The sequence below is a fragment of the Rutilus rutilus genome, assembly GCF_951802725.1.
Source record: "Rutilus rutilus genome assembly, chromosome: 1".
In the NCBI taxonomy this organism is placed as follows: Eukaryota; Metazoa; Chordata; class Actinopteri; order Cypriniformes; family Leuciscidae; genus Rutilus; species Rutilus rutilus.
The window spans coordinates 70,347,446-70,365,279 of NC_140209.1; the positions used below are offsets into that span (position 1 = coordinate 70,347,446).

The window sequence follows — 17,834 nt, forward strand, 5'->3', positions numbered from 1 at the left end:
TTTCGATTTTTTTTGCACCCTCAGATTCCAGATTTTCATAATAGTTGTATCTCGGCCAATATCCAAACAAACCATACATCAATTGAGAGATTATTTATTCACCTTTCAGCAGGCGAATTAATCTCAGATTCTGAACGCAGAAACGAATGGGTTAACTGTGCGTATGGTAACGAAGGGGTTAACTGTGCGTATGGTAACGAAGGAGTTAACTGCGAGTCCTCAGAGGGAAAAAGCGGCCTGTGTCTTTAAAGTTTCTGTAGCAACAGCAGGATCACTTACTCCTGACGCTCCACAGCTCGAGGGGAGTCGGCTCAAGATCTCTGCGCTTTGATAAGGTCCTCGCGCCTCGGTTGAAACTTTCCCCTCACGGACTTCAGCGAACGGGCGCTTTCAGCGACTCATTGAGCGCATTCGGGTTAGAAGCATCGATAATAATAAATAAGTGCGTTTAGACATTTTTTTGGAGCGAGCTGTGTGGTTTTAAAGCGGGAAGGAGAGGAATAGTGTTGTATGTATCTGTCGGGACCGTGCGGTCGGCTGCGCGCTTTGATGTCCGCTCTTAAACCCTGAGCTCAGTCCACACTGGAATAAGAGACCAGAGCGCATTCAAACACACACACTATACAGGGAACTAGTGTGCTCTTTACTGGAGGAAGTGTACGCTGAAAAACCTCAAATCTGCGTTTGACACTAAACAACATCAGAGGACAAGAGGACTGCGCGCAATTGGATATATATTGTGGATTATATTTGTTCTGTTGTTGGAAAACTGGGACTTTTGGGGGACTGAACTCATGGATGGATGGTGAGTTCGAGCAGTGTGTGTGTGTGTGTGTGTGTGTGTGTGTGTGTTCTCCCAGCGCTGGCCCCATGCTATTGCTTTGATGTGCTGTTTACCGACTTTGAAGTCATGTGTCGCTGTGAAATAAAGTATTTCTGATAGACACTGCGTTAAAGCGCGTGTTTTGGGTTTGGGTTTTTATTGTGTTGTTTTGACGTTAGATTAGAGTGTTTAAAGTGTATTCATGGTGGTGTTATGGGACTTCACCCCCTGTGATCTCACACTTTTGTTTTTCCTGATGGGCTTGAAGTTGAACGCAGCATGTTTTTGTTTTATTTCTAATGGATTGGATATTCGACCTCTCTTTATATCCGTAAGGAAATTTCCGCGGTTTGTTTAATCCTTTAAAACTGAACGAATAGTTTGGAGACGCGTCTAAATGTGTTTTTAAAGACTCTTCTGTATGTGTGTCGATGCAGTTGTACATTATATGATGCATTTTAGAGCCTTTCATTGAAAGTGTAGCTTTGTACTATGCCATTATTGTTGTTTTTATTATGATTAAATGTAGTTTTTCTATACATTGCGCAATTATACCTTCTTTAAGAGCGGTCATTCTGAACTCGTATTGATAGTATTGGCTAATACAAGTCTCTACTGTACAGATATACTGTAAGTAAGCATGCTATCGATTAAATGGGTTCGCGTTATTTTGCGCTTCATTGCGATTTCGGAGTCGAAATTTGCGCTATATTTTTTTCTGCACAATTAAACACTGAACGGTAAAGTGAAATGCGGTTTTCTTATGCCGCCGTTTTAAAACCATCTGAGCTTTGAGTTCTGAGCTTCTTGATTGAGTTTAGACCGTTGTAGATTTGATTTTCTTCATACAACTGAGAATGCGATGTTTGATCGTTTAAAATTGCCAAACTGATCGGCTAAGCTCAGTTTTCTTTGAAGTTTTTCCTCGTTTCATCGCGACGAGGTGATTCAGACTGGGCTTAAGTAAAAAAAAAAGAAAAGAAAAAAAGTATGTAACCCGGTACGAAAATATTTGATATGATCTCTTTTTAAAAAAAAAAGTTATAAATATCTCATTTCTTGCCTGCATTGAATTTAAACCAGGTCGCTTTGATTGCATTCGACGAAGCCGATTGTACACCGCAAGTGCGCACAATGTAGATATGTGTGTCTGAAGTGACTCTTTTGAAGTTTTGGGGCGGATCTGGTTTTGATGAGATCAATACTTTGTGTTTCAGAGAGAAGCTCCCCTGCTGATTTAAGAGAGAGAGGAGATTACAGCTGAGCTTCACACTGAAGGCTTTGCTGCTGGAGCTGCAAGAGCCATGAATAGGACACTAACAGATCCTATGGTCACTAGCTTCAGAGAAGATGACCCACGTCCACCGGTCCCAGGGGAAGAGGGTGAGACGACATGCCACCATCCCAGCAAACTGGCCATGATGAGACCGAAGGATCCTGTGAAAACCGTTATGGCTGATCCTCGCCGCTCGACAACCAGGAGGGATGAGGATGGACTTGGGGAACCGGAGGGCAGTGCATCACCGGACTCCCCTCTTGCCCGGTGGACCAAATCTTTGCACTTCCTTCTCGGGGACCAGGACGGCGCTCAACTTTTCCGGGCATATCTTGAACGTGAGAAATGTGAGGACACTTTAGACTTTTGGTTCGCCTGCAATGGTTTCAGGCAAATGGACCTCAAGGATACCAAAACGCACAGAGTTGCCAAAGCCATTTACAAGCGGTATATTGAGAACAACAGCGTTGTGGCCAAGCAGCTTAAACCTGCCACTAAGACCTTTATTAGGGATAATATTAAGCGTCAGCAGATTGACTCCGCGATGTTTGATCAGGCTCAAATGGAGATCCAGACGGCTATGGAGGAGAATGCCTATCAGATGTTCCTGACCTCAGACATATACCTTGAGTACGTCAGAACCGGATGCGAGAACCCAAGTCATGTGAATCCCAATGGACTAGGAGGCCTAAAACTGGTATGCGGATACTTGCCGATGCCGACTCTAAACGAAGAGGAGGAATGGAGTTGTAATGACTTTAAAGCCAAAGCTTTGGCCACTGTAGTGGGTCTGTCTGCCAAAGCGCTACGGTCACCACCTTCCCTTCGTGCAGCGGAAGCATTAGAGAAAAGCTACAGGTAAGACATCCAAAAATCTCTTTTTCACCATATGCCACCACTATAAATTCCTAATCCTGCAAAGTTGCTACTGCTACATGCTTGGGACTGCTTCGTGAATCATGCAGCCTAGTGATTAAAGACCCAGTGTTGTATGTGTTGTGGGTTGAAACATCACAAAGATTGCTTGATCCATGAGCTATCACTGTCCTTGAGCAAGACACGAACTCTTAGGTCTCTCCAGAAGGATGAATTCTCTCTAATTGGATACGTTTATCAGGTCAATGACAAACGAATCAATTGGTAATGAGTTTTAAGCGTATTATACCGTTTCATGTTGCTATTGCACTGAATTCTTGCTTTAAACATGAGAGGCCCTTTCTCGCAAGTTTGGAGCGGTTTGCTCTCACCTGGCTTGCATTACGCAGAGAGAGAAGGGGAAAAAAACATCAATAGAGCAGCTCTTCCTTTCATGTAAATATTGTCTTGCACCAGGCCCTCTGCTGGCTCCACACAGTTTCCTCTGCTTTGAAATTCTTCCGCCGTTAGAGGATCATCTTCAAGGATCAAGGCTAGTTCACAATGCAAAATTGGTTTCAGCCGTCAAATAGATAAAACAAGTGGCACGCATAAAAAAAAGTCACCGCTTCAAAAATGAAACTGTTGTATTTGCTTTGTTATTAACCAAAAAAAAGTACCTAACTCACTTATTTTGATTCTGTTATTGCACTATTTAATGTGTGTTTGACACCTTTAGATGTCTTGACGAGCTGTTGGTTTGGTTGTTCAAAGACGTATATAGTCTGGGTGTAACAAAACACCCGGGGAAATCTGGTTTGATGAATTAATACCTGTCACAGCACTTGAGGTTGTAAATGAGGTGACCCATCAAGGTGTGGTGCCAGACAAATGTTTATCCGTCTCAAAGACAGCCCATTGGGAGGGTGATCTTGAAGAAGGTGACAGAACGTTTCATCTCTGCTTATCTTTGTCTGGTTGTTTATGTAGGAGATGATTAAGAACCAGACAAGAGTAAGCAAAGTCTCTCTCTCTCTCTTTTTTTTTTTTTTTTTTTTTTTTTGATGTTATTCCCTGATTTCTTTTTGAAGAATGCTCCTTGAGCAGTCTGTTTTTCCTCTCTCTCTCGGGGCACTTTTTTTTTGTTCATCTGAAGCATGTGGAACTTATTTCTCTCTCTCTTTCTTTCTGTGTTTCTGAATCGAGTTATTCACAAAACAACACGCAGCAGCGGCTCCTCTGTGAGTCACAGAGACCGTGGCCTTCATCTCCTCCGTTTCTTATTTACCGTCGTTCTCCTCTGATTTTCAACTGCCTCTCTTCGCACTTTTATCTAGGAAAAAAAAAAAACCCGACGGATGGAGAATAAGCACACTTTTTGAGCGAGCGGAAAAGAAGGACGGGGGGGGGGGGGGTGAGGCACCTCATGAAAGAAAGCATGAATGAGGGGGTGAGCGAGGGAAGAATGTGAACCCAGCTGTGCTAAATACCTGACTCTGAGCGAGAGCTTCCAAAGGTCAGGTTTGAGTTGGGGCCGTAGGCTATAGTCCTGCTGGGTCTCCCCTCACAGCGCTGCTGGCAGTAGGCATTCTCATAAAGAGGAGGCCCTCCTTCCCCCTTCTTCTCTTCTTTCTTTCCGCTCTCTCATGTTCTTTATTTCCCTCTCTCTCACTCTCTTTTGGTCCGACTCAGGTTCTCTACCTCCTCCTCCTCCTCCTATTCCAGTGGAGCAGGAATGTGTCACAGCAGGAGAGAGGGGTATGGAGAGCGAGAGAGAGAGAGAGATTGGGAGGGGTGGGTATGTGGAGGAGGTGCCCTTGCAGAGGAAACAGCACAAGAGAAGGAATGACATGAAACGGGAAAGTTTGGAAGGGGGAGGTAAAGTGAGGAACGGGGTGCCTGGCCCAGACAAAAGGCCCCAGATATGCTCCACTGAGGGGAAGTGGCATTGGCAATTCACACAGATGTGCTGCTCACTTAACTTTCCCCCTGATCAACCCTCACCGGGCTGCCCCAGGGGGGAGGTGGGGCAAGAGAGATGAAAGGGAAGAGAAGAGAAAAGACAAACTGAGCCTGAGTCCCCCCCCCCCCCCCCAACACCAAGAAAAAAGGCTAGTAAAAATAGCTGGACCGTTTTCACAAACATAAGGGAGGCCATGGTGGAAGTTTTTTTTTTTTTTTTTTGCTCTAAATGGCAAAACTAATATTTGGATGATATCGTAACATTTTTATTTTTATTTATTTATGTAACTGATGTTTTAATCCACATAGTCAAGGCCAGAATCATAGTCTACACAAGTACTTGACATACTTTCTTGCTTTACTATGGTGGTAACAAGCCTCGGTTGTCAAGATGGCAAACAGGTTACCTTCAGATGTCTAGAGATTGCTTTACAGAGATAACAGGAAAATAATGCAACAAAGTTTGTTTCCTGAATAAAATAGCGTCACAGTCCAGCTTAAGTAAGCTAGAATCATAGTATATGCAAGTACGTAACATACTTTCTTGCTTTACTATGGTGGTAACAAGCCTCAGTTGTGGAGATGGCAAACAGGTTACCTTCAGACCTGTCCCATTACCTGGATGCGTCACCTTTTTTAAGGTGGCAAAAGTTAGTCAAGTTGTTTATAGCTAGCTAAGTTCCCATTCAAACTGTTGCTCTGCCATGACAGTAATTTTCCTGAAAAAAGAAAACTGTCCGTTTTACGCTATTAGCCGCTGTAGTTCCCTTTGTGGCAAGGCTGAGAAAGACATTTCGGGAAAGCGATACACTTTTGAACCTTATAGGTTCAGTCCCTTCTGAGTAACCTGAGGATAAGTGTCTTGCTCAGTTGTGAATTCATGAATTAACCAAGCATCCTTCCAGTTACCAGCCTTGAGATTTAACAACTACACCATCCTTTCAACTAAAAACCAAAATATTTTTTTTTTTGTTCCTGTAGGTCCTACAGACGCAATGACCCTGGAAACCCCTATCGTGTTACGACCGGTTATAGTTTTGCCCCTGCCACCAGTGCCAATGACAGCGAGGTCTCCAGTGATGCCCTGACAGATGACTCTATGTCTATGACAGACAGTAGTGTGTAAGTGTGTCTCATATTAACCAAAGTAATAAGAAAATGTGTCTTTCTAAAACACTTTCTATATTTGCCTGTTTCATAAGCTGTTTCGTAACATGGTGTAAGCTGCCTACCTAGATAGCACTGTTGATTATCTTAGACAAATTTGAATGATGCCTGTAAATGAGATCTTGAAAGATTCATAGTACAAGTGTATCTTTAGCCTGTGGTCAAAGACTAACATCTCTCTCGGGCTGTTTGGCAGACATTGAGTTTAAGTATTTAGTCGTTTAGTCATGGTAATGAGATGGTACACATTCAGGTGATACATTGACATTTAAATGTGTTTATGAGATGTTTTTAATGCATTGCTGGAGTCTGGAGAGGCTTGGAGTAGACCCAAGAGTAGATAGAGATAATGTGCTTCCTCTATCCGTTAATTAAAGCTAATGTTTGCAAATTCTTCAACAGGAAATGATACTCGCTAGTTTGTCCTCCTTTTTTTGCTCATGCTCTTTTCCTATATAGCTTTGATCTTCAAGGGCTTTCTTTTCAGACTTTGCACAACATAGTCACCAAAGACGTAGTCATTATTTATTGGTTTTGCCATTGTCCCAGGAAAAAAGGGAGGGGTGGTGGTGGTGGTGGGGTAACTCGCCATGTGGACTATAAGACACTCATCGAGGTGCTTTGGCAGTAAATTAAAGGAATCTCAACTCGCAGGGAGGTTTGGTATGAGCCCACCGCGGCTGGAACGGAGGGATTCAGTGTCAGCTAGGCCTTTGAGAGGTTAGCCATTTCTGGAGCACAAGAGCAGGTCACCTGGGATTAGGGTGTTTGGGACCCCCATCCCCCAGACGCTCACGTACACCACCCATTCAACCCCACCTCAGCCTGAAAGCAGCCCTCCCCCCCCCCTCTGTGTTTGCGGCAGAGGCAATTGTGCGAGTGCATAGCTAAGTGCAGAGAGTGAGAAATAAAGTGCATGCTGGATGAAAGGCTTAACTGAATCGCTTTCAGCCCATTGTTAGGCCCCGGGAGCTTAGAGGGATAAGAGGGTGGCTGGCTGCTTTGAAAATTACTTGCACAAGTGAATAGGAGATTCCCATAAAGCACAGCCAGCCTGTGACACCCCAAAGCTCCGAACAGAGAAAGTGTCTGTGGACAGTGGGCTGATTGAACCAAAGATTAATATTTTGATAGGTGCAACCATTCAGCACTTAAATGAAATGTGCAACAGCTTTCTTGGGTGACTCGTCCTCATACTGAACTCGAATCATCTCCCATTTGAAGTATAGTAGAAATTTATTCAAATGAATCAGTGAAAAAAAAAAAGTTTATCAAACATTTACTTGTTCTGAAAACACAAATTTTTACAGAATTTTGTTTTATCTACATGCTCCTGTCCATTGATTTTTACCCATATTTAGCCATTGCATTTCTTATTTTATTTTATGTTTTTTATTTGTGCCACTTTGAAGTAGCGTACGCGGTGGGGAAAACAGCCTCTGTGTTCTTTATTTGGAGGCTGATTTGATTGGAATAGCTGCGTTTTTATTTGAGTTAAAAGGCACAGCGTTAAATCAGAATCTGAATTCCAGATAAAGGGAGGGAGGGAGCGAGGGAGGGGAGGAGAAGTGGGGGAAATTTTGCTTATATCTTATTTATGGATTTACTTGGACGCTAGGGAATGCCGCTGCGCCGACTTCAAACATTACCTTATCTTACAAACCAGCCTTTTGATGTGCGCAAGATCAGAGGCTGACTGCCGAGCGCTTGCCAAATGAAGATTGGAGCGACGGCTTTATGCGCATGACTGTGAGCTTTCAAAGACGTGCTGGAAACTGCATTTGGGCTAGGTCATACACTTCAGAGTCAGAACAGCAAAGGAAACTGGCCTGGCTTTAAAAAATATTTTTTTTTTAAAGAAAAGCATAGCGAAGGATGAGAAAGATGTCTGGATTTAGAGGCAAGAAAGGGCAAGATTGAAGAGGTGGAGGTTTAGGAACATTCTGCCATGGATTAGATGGATTAGGAGTGTTTATGGAAACACGAGACGTCTTTTTATTGTTATTGGTGGCGTCATATGATAGTCGGTAGCTGTGCTTGATTGTGCGTTGGCATTAGTAGCAACACTTGTTTTACTGCCCTTCGGGTTTGATTGTGATTGGGCAAGAGTTTGCGCGGGGTGAGAGTGCACTGTTTTCTGGGCCATTATTTCCACAACATATTAAGTGTTGATCTGTTTGTATTTGAGTTTCTTTGAAACGCTCTATTGGTGCTAAAGATGTTTGTGCAGCATGTGAATGTTTGTGTATGAGTATGGGCAGTGAATAACCTTCATCGTTCTCTATGTGTCCTGATAGAGATGCCATCCCTCCTTACAAGCTGGGAAGTAAAAAACAAATACAGCGAGAGATGCAGCGCAACATGAGGATGAACGGCCAAGTGTCTCTACCTCCGTTCCCTGTAAGTGTCCTTGCCATTCTTCTGAACTACACACACAACTCCAACATCACCCCCAATTAAAAAAGCATTACCCTCTCACGGTTGTGGACCGTTCGTGTTGTTGTGCGCTTTCTCGGATAATGACTCTTAATAAACTGCCACACCGCACTAAATGAGTCTGTTTTATCCTGAGGCACCAGAATCAACTGTCTCTCTCTGAGAGCGCTTTGATCAGCGGATGAATGGGGCTGACTTCAAGGGAAGTGACAACTTCCAACTGAGCTGCACCCTTTTTAGTCCTCCAACAGCACCCTCCATCCCCCTCTCCCTCGTTTCCTCCCTGTCTCCCTGAAAGCACAAAAAAGAGAGGGTCAGTTTGTGTTTGGAGAGAGGGTTTGGAAAGACAACTTGTTAATCAAGTCAAACAAACCCGTATCCACCCTCCTCATCCTTTCTTACACTCCTTTTTGTTTCTTTTTTCCTCTTCCCCGTCACTTTGGTCACTCTTTGTGCACTTGTACTCCCATACATGCAATTTCAAGCTCTGTGTTGGAAAAACTTCCCATTTTCTATGTTGTCTCTCTCTCTCTCTCTCTCTTTCCTTCCCTCCCCTTTTTTCTATCTTGTAATATTTCCCTTCTGATTTGGTGCCGACTGGCTGCCTCTCCCGGGATGTTACTTTTTAGGCAGCGGGGGCCTAGAGCTGCCGCAAGTCTCACCAGCAACTCGTCTGCCTTTCTTCTCTCTTTCGTCTTTCCCTTCATCTCCACAAAGAGATGGAAAGAGGAAGCCAAATCAAGAAAGGCAGGGCGCAACATAATAATAAAAATAATAAGAAAGTGATTGAAAATCCTTGTGTGAGACGCACACACATGGGGAAGGAGGATAATGTGGCTACTGTAGCTCAAAGGTGCCCGCTGTCGTTGGGGGGGAATAAATTACCTCGGCGCTTCTGATCTCCCACCGCTTGACTCCTCTAGTGGCGGCACACATCTCACCATCTTACTTTCTCTTCTTTTAATCCCCCTCTCTTTCCTTTTTTCTTTGCCTCCTCCTTTTTCCCCCTGTCGATATGTGACTTTTATTGCTAGATGTAAAGCCAGTGTCCCTGCCGCCCCTGGTGAGCGTTTGATATTTGACGAGGGCTCTTTGAAGCTGCCTCACTTCACAGGCCGGGCTGATGGCTTGGTTGCACTACAGAGGGAACAAGCCGAGGCTCCTTAGAGCGTGACCAACTGCTCATGCCGGCAGCGGCCCATGCCAGTGGTGTGGGGCATGTGTCTGTGTTTGTGTGTGCATTGGATGGGCAGTAGACTTATGCAGGGAGGGCAGCTGTAGAAATCAACCCCTCCTGTCCTGTCTGGTCTCCTTGCTAATCTGTATCTCTCTCTCTCTGGTTGTGCAGAGGACGCGGCGGCCACCTAAGGAGATGACTCCCGTGGAGCCAGCAGCCTTTGCAGCACAGTTGATAGCCAGACTGGAGCGTCTGAAGCGGGAACGGGAAACCATGAGCTCCCTGGAGGAGAGACTTCAACAGATTCAGGAGGTTTGTATTGCTGCAGTTCTCTGGAAATGTTGTCACCATGTCTAATAGTTAAACAGTTAAAGAGTTGAGTTCTGTTACCTTAAACCAGTGGTCTCAAACTCAATTCCAGTTTTGCTCCAACCCTAATAATCAAACACACCTGATCCAGCTAATCAAGGTCTTCGGGATTACTAGAAACTTCCTTGCAGGTGTGAGCTTGAGCTGGTTGGAGCTAAATCGTGCAGAGCTGTGGGCCACTCCAAGAATTGAGTTTGAGACCACTGCCTTAAACCGTTCCCCTAAATGGCCGTTTGCAAGTATTTCTTTTTAAAATCGTGTTTCTGTGTGCGCTTATAGGAGGAGGAGCGGGATGAATCTGAGGTGTCTGGAAGCAGTGCATCCCACTCTCTACCTTTGCTCCCTCCTGGCTCTTACGAGGAGGACCCCCAGGCCATCCTGGACGAGCACCTTTCCCGAGTCCTCAAGACTCCTGGCTGTCAGTCTCCAGGAATGCTTCGGCATTCCCCACGCTCCCGCTCTCCTGAACAGCGCCCACTCCCTCGGGGAGGTCCCAGCACCAGGTCGCAGTCTGGCTCTGTGAATGGACACGCGCCAGCCAAGACCTTCATCTCCAGACAGTCAACCAAGCACATCCATCACCACTACATCCATCACCACGCTGGGCCCAAAAGCAAGGAGCAGATCGAGGCGGAGGCGACCCAGCGGGTGCAGTGCCTGTGCCATGGGTCTTCAGATTGCGGTTCTGCCCCTTACATTCGCAGTCGGAGTCTGGGAAGAGACCAGTGTGGCAGCTCTGCAGAAGTGGCCTTGGGGTATACTACAGCTTTTATTCTTTACATTTTTCATTGCTTTTTAATTGTGGCATCCTGGTGTCAATAGAAGTTTTTCTAAAATGTTATTTTCCTGCTGCTAGGCATTGCAGCTCTTTATCCAAGCGTTTGTGTAAATCTGGAGAGGAGGTGAACACGGAAGGGTTGGAGACCAGTCTCCTTCAGTTGCCAGCTGACAGTACAGACCGCTCTCAAAACGTTTGGCAGTGGATCCTGGAGAGCGACCGACAGACCAAGCACAAGCCCCACAGGTCTGTCTTGCAACTGTGGTCATGTCTATGTTATAACTCTTGTTCTCTGAAAATTCTTGTGCATGCGCCTTTGCTACTACCAATGTTTAGTTAGGAGTAATAGAGTATAGAGTAATAGGGGTGTAACGATACCCTCATGTCACAATTCGATACATATCACGATACTGAACTCACGATACGATATTATTGCGATACTCCAAGATTTGGTAAAAGGTTAACAAAAAATGTACTGTTGATTAAAATGCTAAATTTGGTATTGTTCTTGGACTTGTTGCTGGAAACCCAATGTACAGGACAATGATGACACCAAAATATGAATGATTCTGAAGCTGAAAATACAGAATTATTTTAGACGAATATGCTTGCACTCTGTCAATGACTAGATATATTTAAAATAATGTAGGCCACTTTTTACTGGTAACATAAGACATGTGGCATTATCAGGACCCCCAAATATTCGCCCATTGCATTATTATACATTATATGCAACATTATATATAGCAGTTTAATGTAGTACTGACACTAAAACTCTGAAAACTTGACAAAACAGACATTTTTTTGGGTGAACTATACACAATACATATTGTTGCACTTTTCTATTGCGATATATTGTGACATGATATATTTTTACACCCCTTGGGAGTAAGCGTTCTCTTTTCGTTACTGTATTGAGCAATAGTTAGAGGCTACCATCTGGCCTCTGCTCACCTTGATTCCTGTGAGTCTTTGTGCCATTTACTTACACGGTGAATTTGTCTATTGTTGCAGCACTCAAAATCCAAAGAAGTTGCACTGTTTGGATTCCCCACGCACACACACCTGGGGAGGTGGTGGAAGCAGTGGGCATCTCCGTGCCCATCAGCCCGCACACCCCTTCGTTCAGGACCCTGCTATGCCACCTCTACCCCCTCCCAACACCCTTGCACAGCTGGAAGAGGCCCGCAGACGCCTGGAGGAAGTTTCCAAACCCTCTAAACAGAGGTACGAGTTCCAGTCTGCACCTTTTTTTTAACACTTTGTATGCAATTTCTTTCTAAAACCTCTTGATTGATGTAAATATTGATTATTATGGGTTCCACTTCACAGGCATTCAACATCAAGCCTTCAGAGAGACAAGAGTCACCCAGTGCCTGTTCAAAATGGCAGTTCAGTGCTTCAGACGGATGAGTACGTATCTCCTGCACACTATAATTCATTGCTCAATGATGAATGACACACACATATGCATACAGTCTTCAAATGCTTTGCAGCCATTAGTCTTTCCCCTCCTTCAGAAACATCTGGTTGTTCTTCCTCTTGGTTTCTGGGCCTGGCTAGTATTTAAAGTGTGGAGCTTTGGCCACCTGATTGCAAAACCCTTTTTCATTTTCAATTGGCTGACCTTTTGTCACAGTCTAAGGCAGGGATGCACTTTCTGATGTAGCACTACGATGTGGGGAAAGGGGCCAATGTAGGGCATAATTGATCTGTCATCATTCTCTTTATTCAACTCTGACAGCATCACTTTGTTAAACTCAAAGCACTGCATTTGAGTCAATTATTGAGAAAACTATTGACTAAAACTCTGTTCTGTTTTTTTTTTGTGTGTGTGTGCTTAACCTAGACAAATATTAACCTAGTCATGGACTAATATTTAAAACAATCTTGAAGTTTGATAATTAGGGTTTAGAGTTCAAGTCATTAATCCTACGTGAGCAATAGTAACAGTGATTCTTGCCTTCGCCAACGGCACCTTGTTCGGATATTAAAGGCCTAGCTAACATTTTACTCTCCCGTGATTTTATCTTTACAATTGTTTTCATCTCTCTGTTCGTCTTTACAGACCGAAAGATCCCAAGAAGATGTCCGGTTGCCACAGTAGTTTGGGCTCGGAGACGGTGGTCACGTACTTCTTTTGCGGTGAGGAAATCCCGTACCGCAGAATGATGAAAACACACAGCCTCACACTCGGACACTTCAAGGAACAACTACGGAAAAAAGGCAACTACAGGTATACTCTCAGTTTCATTTCCAACTAGAGAAACTATGTTTTGGTCGTTGTTGATATTAAGGCCGCTGAAGACTTTGATTTTGTATATATTAGTTTTGCAAATTGGCTGACCCAGAAAATATTCTTGCAAGGTATTTGTTGATGTGTTTTGACACTGGTCTCTGCAAGACTACGATGTTTACTGTAAACACTCACATTAGCAGCGAGTATGGAGTTAAGACGGCAGGAAAGAGAGAGAGAGAGGGGTGGTTGCACAGAGAAAGAAAGAATGAGGGAATTTTAACTGTAGCCGTTTGGTCACATCTGGTATTGATTTCATCTTAAGGCACATTTAATAAGCAGCTCTTTGAAGCCCAGGCCTTTCATTTGATGCACAAAGACTCACACACATTTTTCAACAATTGTATCAAGCTACATTGCGCTCATACATTTGTGTGTGTGTTCTTTTTTTTTTTTAATGATTACTTCTCATTTATATCAAAGGCTCTCTTTGTTTTGCCCTTTTTTATTTGAATGGGGTATTGTCGGATGGCCGCCAATGGTTTTCCTTGTCCATGTTGTCTCCATAAAAGCCCATTTTAAGCACACCGGAGGAACTTTTGCTGGTAACTACGCTGGTTATAGCTTTTAAATCCCGCTTGACCAAAATCTTTAATGTTGAACATGCGGTTGCATGCGGAAGTTTATCAACTCTGTATACAATAGCTTGTCTGATGCCTGTATTCTAGACGAATATTGACAAATTCCCAATGTTAAGGACACCTCTCTGACCATGCACATTTTCAAGGAAAAGGGAATTCAAAGCTGAAGGTTTTAATCGCAGAAAATGTGTGGAGTCGGGTCATTTCAACATGGCAGAAATTCAACAAAGAACAGTACTGCCAGAGTTGCCAGACGATATTGGTGCCAGATGTTGCGAAGAGAAAATCTTGCCATATAAAACATGCTCCAATGGAAAGACTTCTTTCTCTTTTTCTTTCTTCTTCTCCCTCTCTCTCTTTTTTTTTTTTCAAACAAATAAGAGCCATGCTGCCCTTTTGAAGATTTTGCGGAGGAGGATATAGCTTATTCTCCAGAAATAAGGATGTAATTATGTGCCATGTTGCAAGTATTCTAGTTTGTCCCTCATTTATGAAGTTAAGCTCGGGCAGTGGGGAAAAAACAATGGATTGTTTCCGACATATTGAAAGAAGAAAAGAAACTTTGTTCTCGTTGCTTGTTGTTTTGAGTCATGGTTATTCCTGTGTGTGTGTTTTATGTGAACTGTTTCTATGACTTGGTGGTGTTTGCTTGTAAAAACCTAGCATGCACCGCAGCGCAATTTAGTAAGAGGGGGCATTTTCCATTACAAAGCCAATTACTGAGGCAAACCTCACCACTCCCTCCCCTCCCACTGTTTTCTCTTCCTTCTGGAGGAGGTGGAGATCATTAGTGCATCAGAGGTGGAGGGAAAGAGACGAATCGGACAATAGAAATGAGGCAAAGAGGCTATCCATCAAGGTCAAACACTAGATTAAGCTCAGACTCGTCCCCATCACAGTTGTGGTAATGAAAAAAAAGTTAGTGTAGACTCCTCGGCACCCAAAAATGTCAACCCTTGTGAAAGATCCCCGTCATTTGCTCAACAGAGCTCCCAATTAGACACAAGAAGCTTGATGGTAGATGGGTGGTGGTGTTTAACAGACCCTCTAATTTAGGCTAAAGCAACTCTTTGTCCCCCAAATAGTGGAGTGCAATGCAGGATAGCAGTAGTGTCTCGATTTGGATATTTGGTTTCACTTTAGTTTGATGGTCCCGTTAACACATTCTGTTGACTATAATGAGAGTTAGTAGACATGTAGGTGCAATGTTACTTAGAGTACTAGTAGACTAGTACGGTTAGGGTTACAATAAGTTGACATGTACTTGCAAAGTTATGTCGGTTGGAGGAGCATCACAGTGACGAGTTTGCAGATATTAAGTCTACTAATGCTCTAATGAGAGTTAGTTGACATGTAGTTTGTTCAAAAGGGACCATCAAAATAAAGTGTTACCGGATATTTAAAGTCAACATGAATTGGTCCATAGGCTTGGAACACAGACGTTTGTGGTTTTCTGGAATGGAAGAATGCCCTTTGACCTATGGATTTGACTATAAGTAGCGTCGCACCTACATGTCTACTAACTCGCATTAGAGCATTAGTACACTCTAAAAAATGCTGGGTTGTTTCAACCCAACTTTGGGTCAAATAGGGACAAACCCAGCCGTTGGGTTAAAATTTTAAATTACATTTTTAACCCAGCGTTTGGGTTTGTCCATATTTGACCCAAAGTTGGGTTAAAACAACCCAGCATTTTTTAGAGTGGTACGGTTAGGCTTACAATAAGTTGACGTACTTGCAAAGTTACTTACAGTCAGTATAATGTCTGTTGAGGAACATCACAATAAAGAGTTAGCAGATATTAAGCAGACACTCTACTAATGCTCTAATGAGAGTTAGCTGACATGTAGTTGCTTATAGTCAACCGAATGTTCAAAAGGGACCATCAAAATAAAGTGTTACCGGATATTTAAAGTCAACATTGGCTTGGAACACAGACGTTTGTGGTTTTCTGGAATGGAAGAATGCATTTATGTGTTTGTGAATGCCATCAGCAGTTTGTTGATCGTACATTTTCTCTGTTTCAGGTACTACTTCAAGAAGGCCAGTGATGAGTTTGAATGCGGCGCTGTGTTTGAGGAGGTCTGGGACGACTGCACGGTTCTGCCCATGTATGAGGGCAAAATCCTCGGCAAAGTGGAGAGAATGGACTAGATGAACATGATGGACTTACCCAGCACTCAAGACTAACTCGAAGAGCAGAAAATAGACGTTTTTTATGAAGCTTAAGAAGTTTAGACGTTTGGCGCACACCAAGCTATTGAAGGAATACTTAGCCTATGAAGTACAGAGGGATCTGAACCAGCAATGCATCGTGAGAAATTTGTTCCTTTGCTTTGGGAAAACTAAGAGAGATGTTATGACCAATGAAGATGCAGTCAAAACCACTTGCTTGTTTGGACTACAACATGCCATTGGTGTGTTACCTTACCATGAACTGCTGACCAGCATTTGTGATGATTATAGATGTGTATACATGTGTTTGAATGCGAGAATGTGTGCATGTGTAATACAGAGGTGCTCATATGTACACAAAAGTTATAATATGCTTCTGTCACAAGTTAAAGACTTTATTGCTATTTATTAAACTGTCATTCCCCTCATACCTGTGTTCAGATGATGGACAAGCTGCTTATTTGATTGGGAGATCTTTTCCAATGTTATACATGCATGGACGGATGTCTGGAGTCACGTCACCTTAACTCAAAAAAAAGACTGTACCAGGAATTTTCTCCTCTTTGCCAACGAGAACGAACCTCTCCAAACCTCTCTGCTGATTGGGTGGACATTTCTACCTTTAACGCCCAGTTGATAGTTGTTGCATCTTTAGTGCCTTTGGTTTAAGGTCCAGACATTGCACAGGAACCAATAGCCTTGTCCTGGAACCTGTTCCAAAACTCTTAGAAGAAAAACAAGTAATAGGAAGTCATACTATTTAAAAAAAACAAACAAACAAAAAAAAACTTAAATTCAGCATGGTCTGAGAGAGAGAGATCCGAGAGTGTGCGTGGAAAGGGTTAATGTCCTGTGTAAACGTTGAATGGAAAGGCCTGGATAAATTGGCATGAGCGGATAAAAACATGCCATCGCTAGTGTATTATACAGTACCTGTGCCTACATGGATACCATGCTGTGTGCTGCCCTGTTTCAGGGTGTGAATATTCCCTTGCTTTTCTGAGGGGTTTATGTTTAAAAAATAAGTTGTTTTTTTTATGCTTTGGATATCTTGTAATCATGACATTACTTTTCAGTGTTTTCCTCCCCCCAAAATTTTGTTTGTGTTCCACTTAAAATGTAAATTATGCATTATATAGAGCTTCATTTTAAAGACGACTTGGTACTTTAATTATTGTAATTATGAAGAGATGTAGCCTTTATTAAAAGTTATATTTTTTAAATGAACACCACCATGTTTTGTGTGCTTAACTGTGTGTCTTGTGTCAGTATGTGTATTCCCTGGGAATCAGACCCATAATAGAGAGACTCTACACTACCAGTCAAGAAGATTGGGATCAGGAATTACATTTCGTTTCTATTTTAATATATTATAATTTTAAAGTGTAATTTATTCCTGTGATCAAAGCTGAATGTTCAGCATCATTACTCCAGTCTTCAGTGTCACATGATCCTTCAGAAATCATTCTAATATGATGATCTGATGCTCAAGAAACATTCATTATTATTATCAATGTTGACAACAGTTGTTTTCAAAAGAAAGAACAGCATTTATCTGAAATAGAATATTTTGTAATATTATAAATGTCTTTTTACTGTAACTTTTGATCAATTTAATTCATCCTTGATGAATAAAAGTATTGATTCTTTAATTTCTTTCCCCCAAAAATAAAATAAAAATTCTTACTGACCCCAAATTTTGAACGGTAGTGTTTAATGTTACAAAAGCTTTCTATTTCAGATAAATGCTGTTCTTTTAAACTTTCTATTCATCAAAGAATCCTGAAATAAAATGTAAAAAACTGTTTCCAACATTGATAATAATCATAAATGTTTCTTGATCCTCAAATCCTCATATTAGAGTGATTTCTGAAGGATCATGTGACACTGAAGACTGGAGGAATGATGCTGAAAATTCAGCTGTGATCACAGGAATAAA

At 42.6% G+C, this 17,834-nt stretch overlaps 1 protein-coding gene across 1 annotated transcript; it reads left to right on the plus strand.

The window, feature by feature from the left end:
• The first annotated feature begins 254 nt into the window (after positions 1 to 254).
• Positions 255 to 17,127, plus strand: axin2 (axin 2 (conductin, axil)). Its single transcript, XM_084430391.1, has 11 exons — positions 255 to 805; positions 2,041 to 2,957; positions 5,898 to 6,038; positions 8,381 to 8,483; positions 9,868 to 10,008; positions 10,345 to 10,820; positions 10,922 to 11,089; positions 11,858 to 12,070; positions 12,176 to 12,256; positions 12,912 to 13,079; positions 15,748 to 17,127. Exons 2-11 carry the CDS (start codon positions 2,128 to 2,130, stop codon positions 15,872 to 15,874), a joined length of 2,448 nt encoding a protein of 815 aa, XP_084286517.1. The 5' UTR covers positions 255 to 805; positions 2,041 to 2,127; the 3' UTR covers positions 15,875 to 17,127.
• The last annotated feature ends 707 nt before the right edge of the window (positions 17,128 to 17,834 follow it).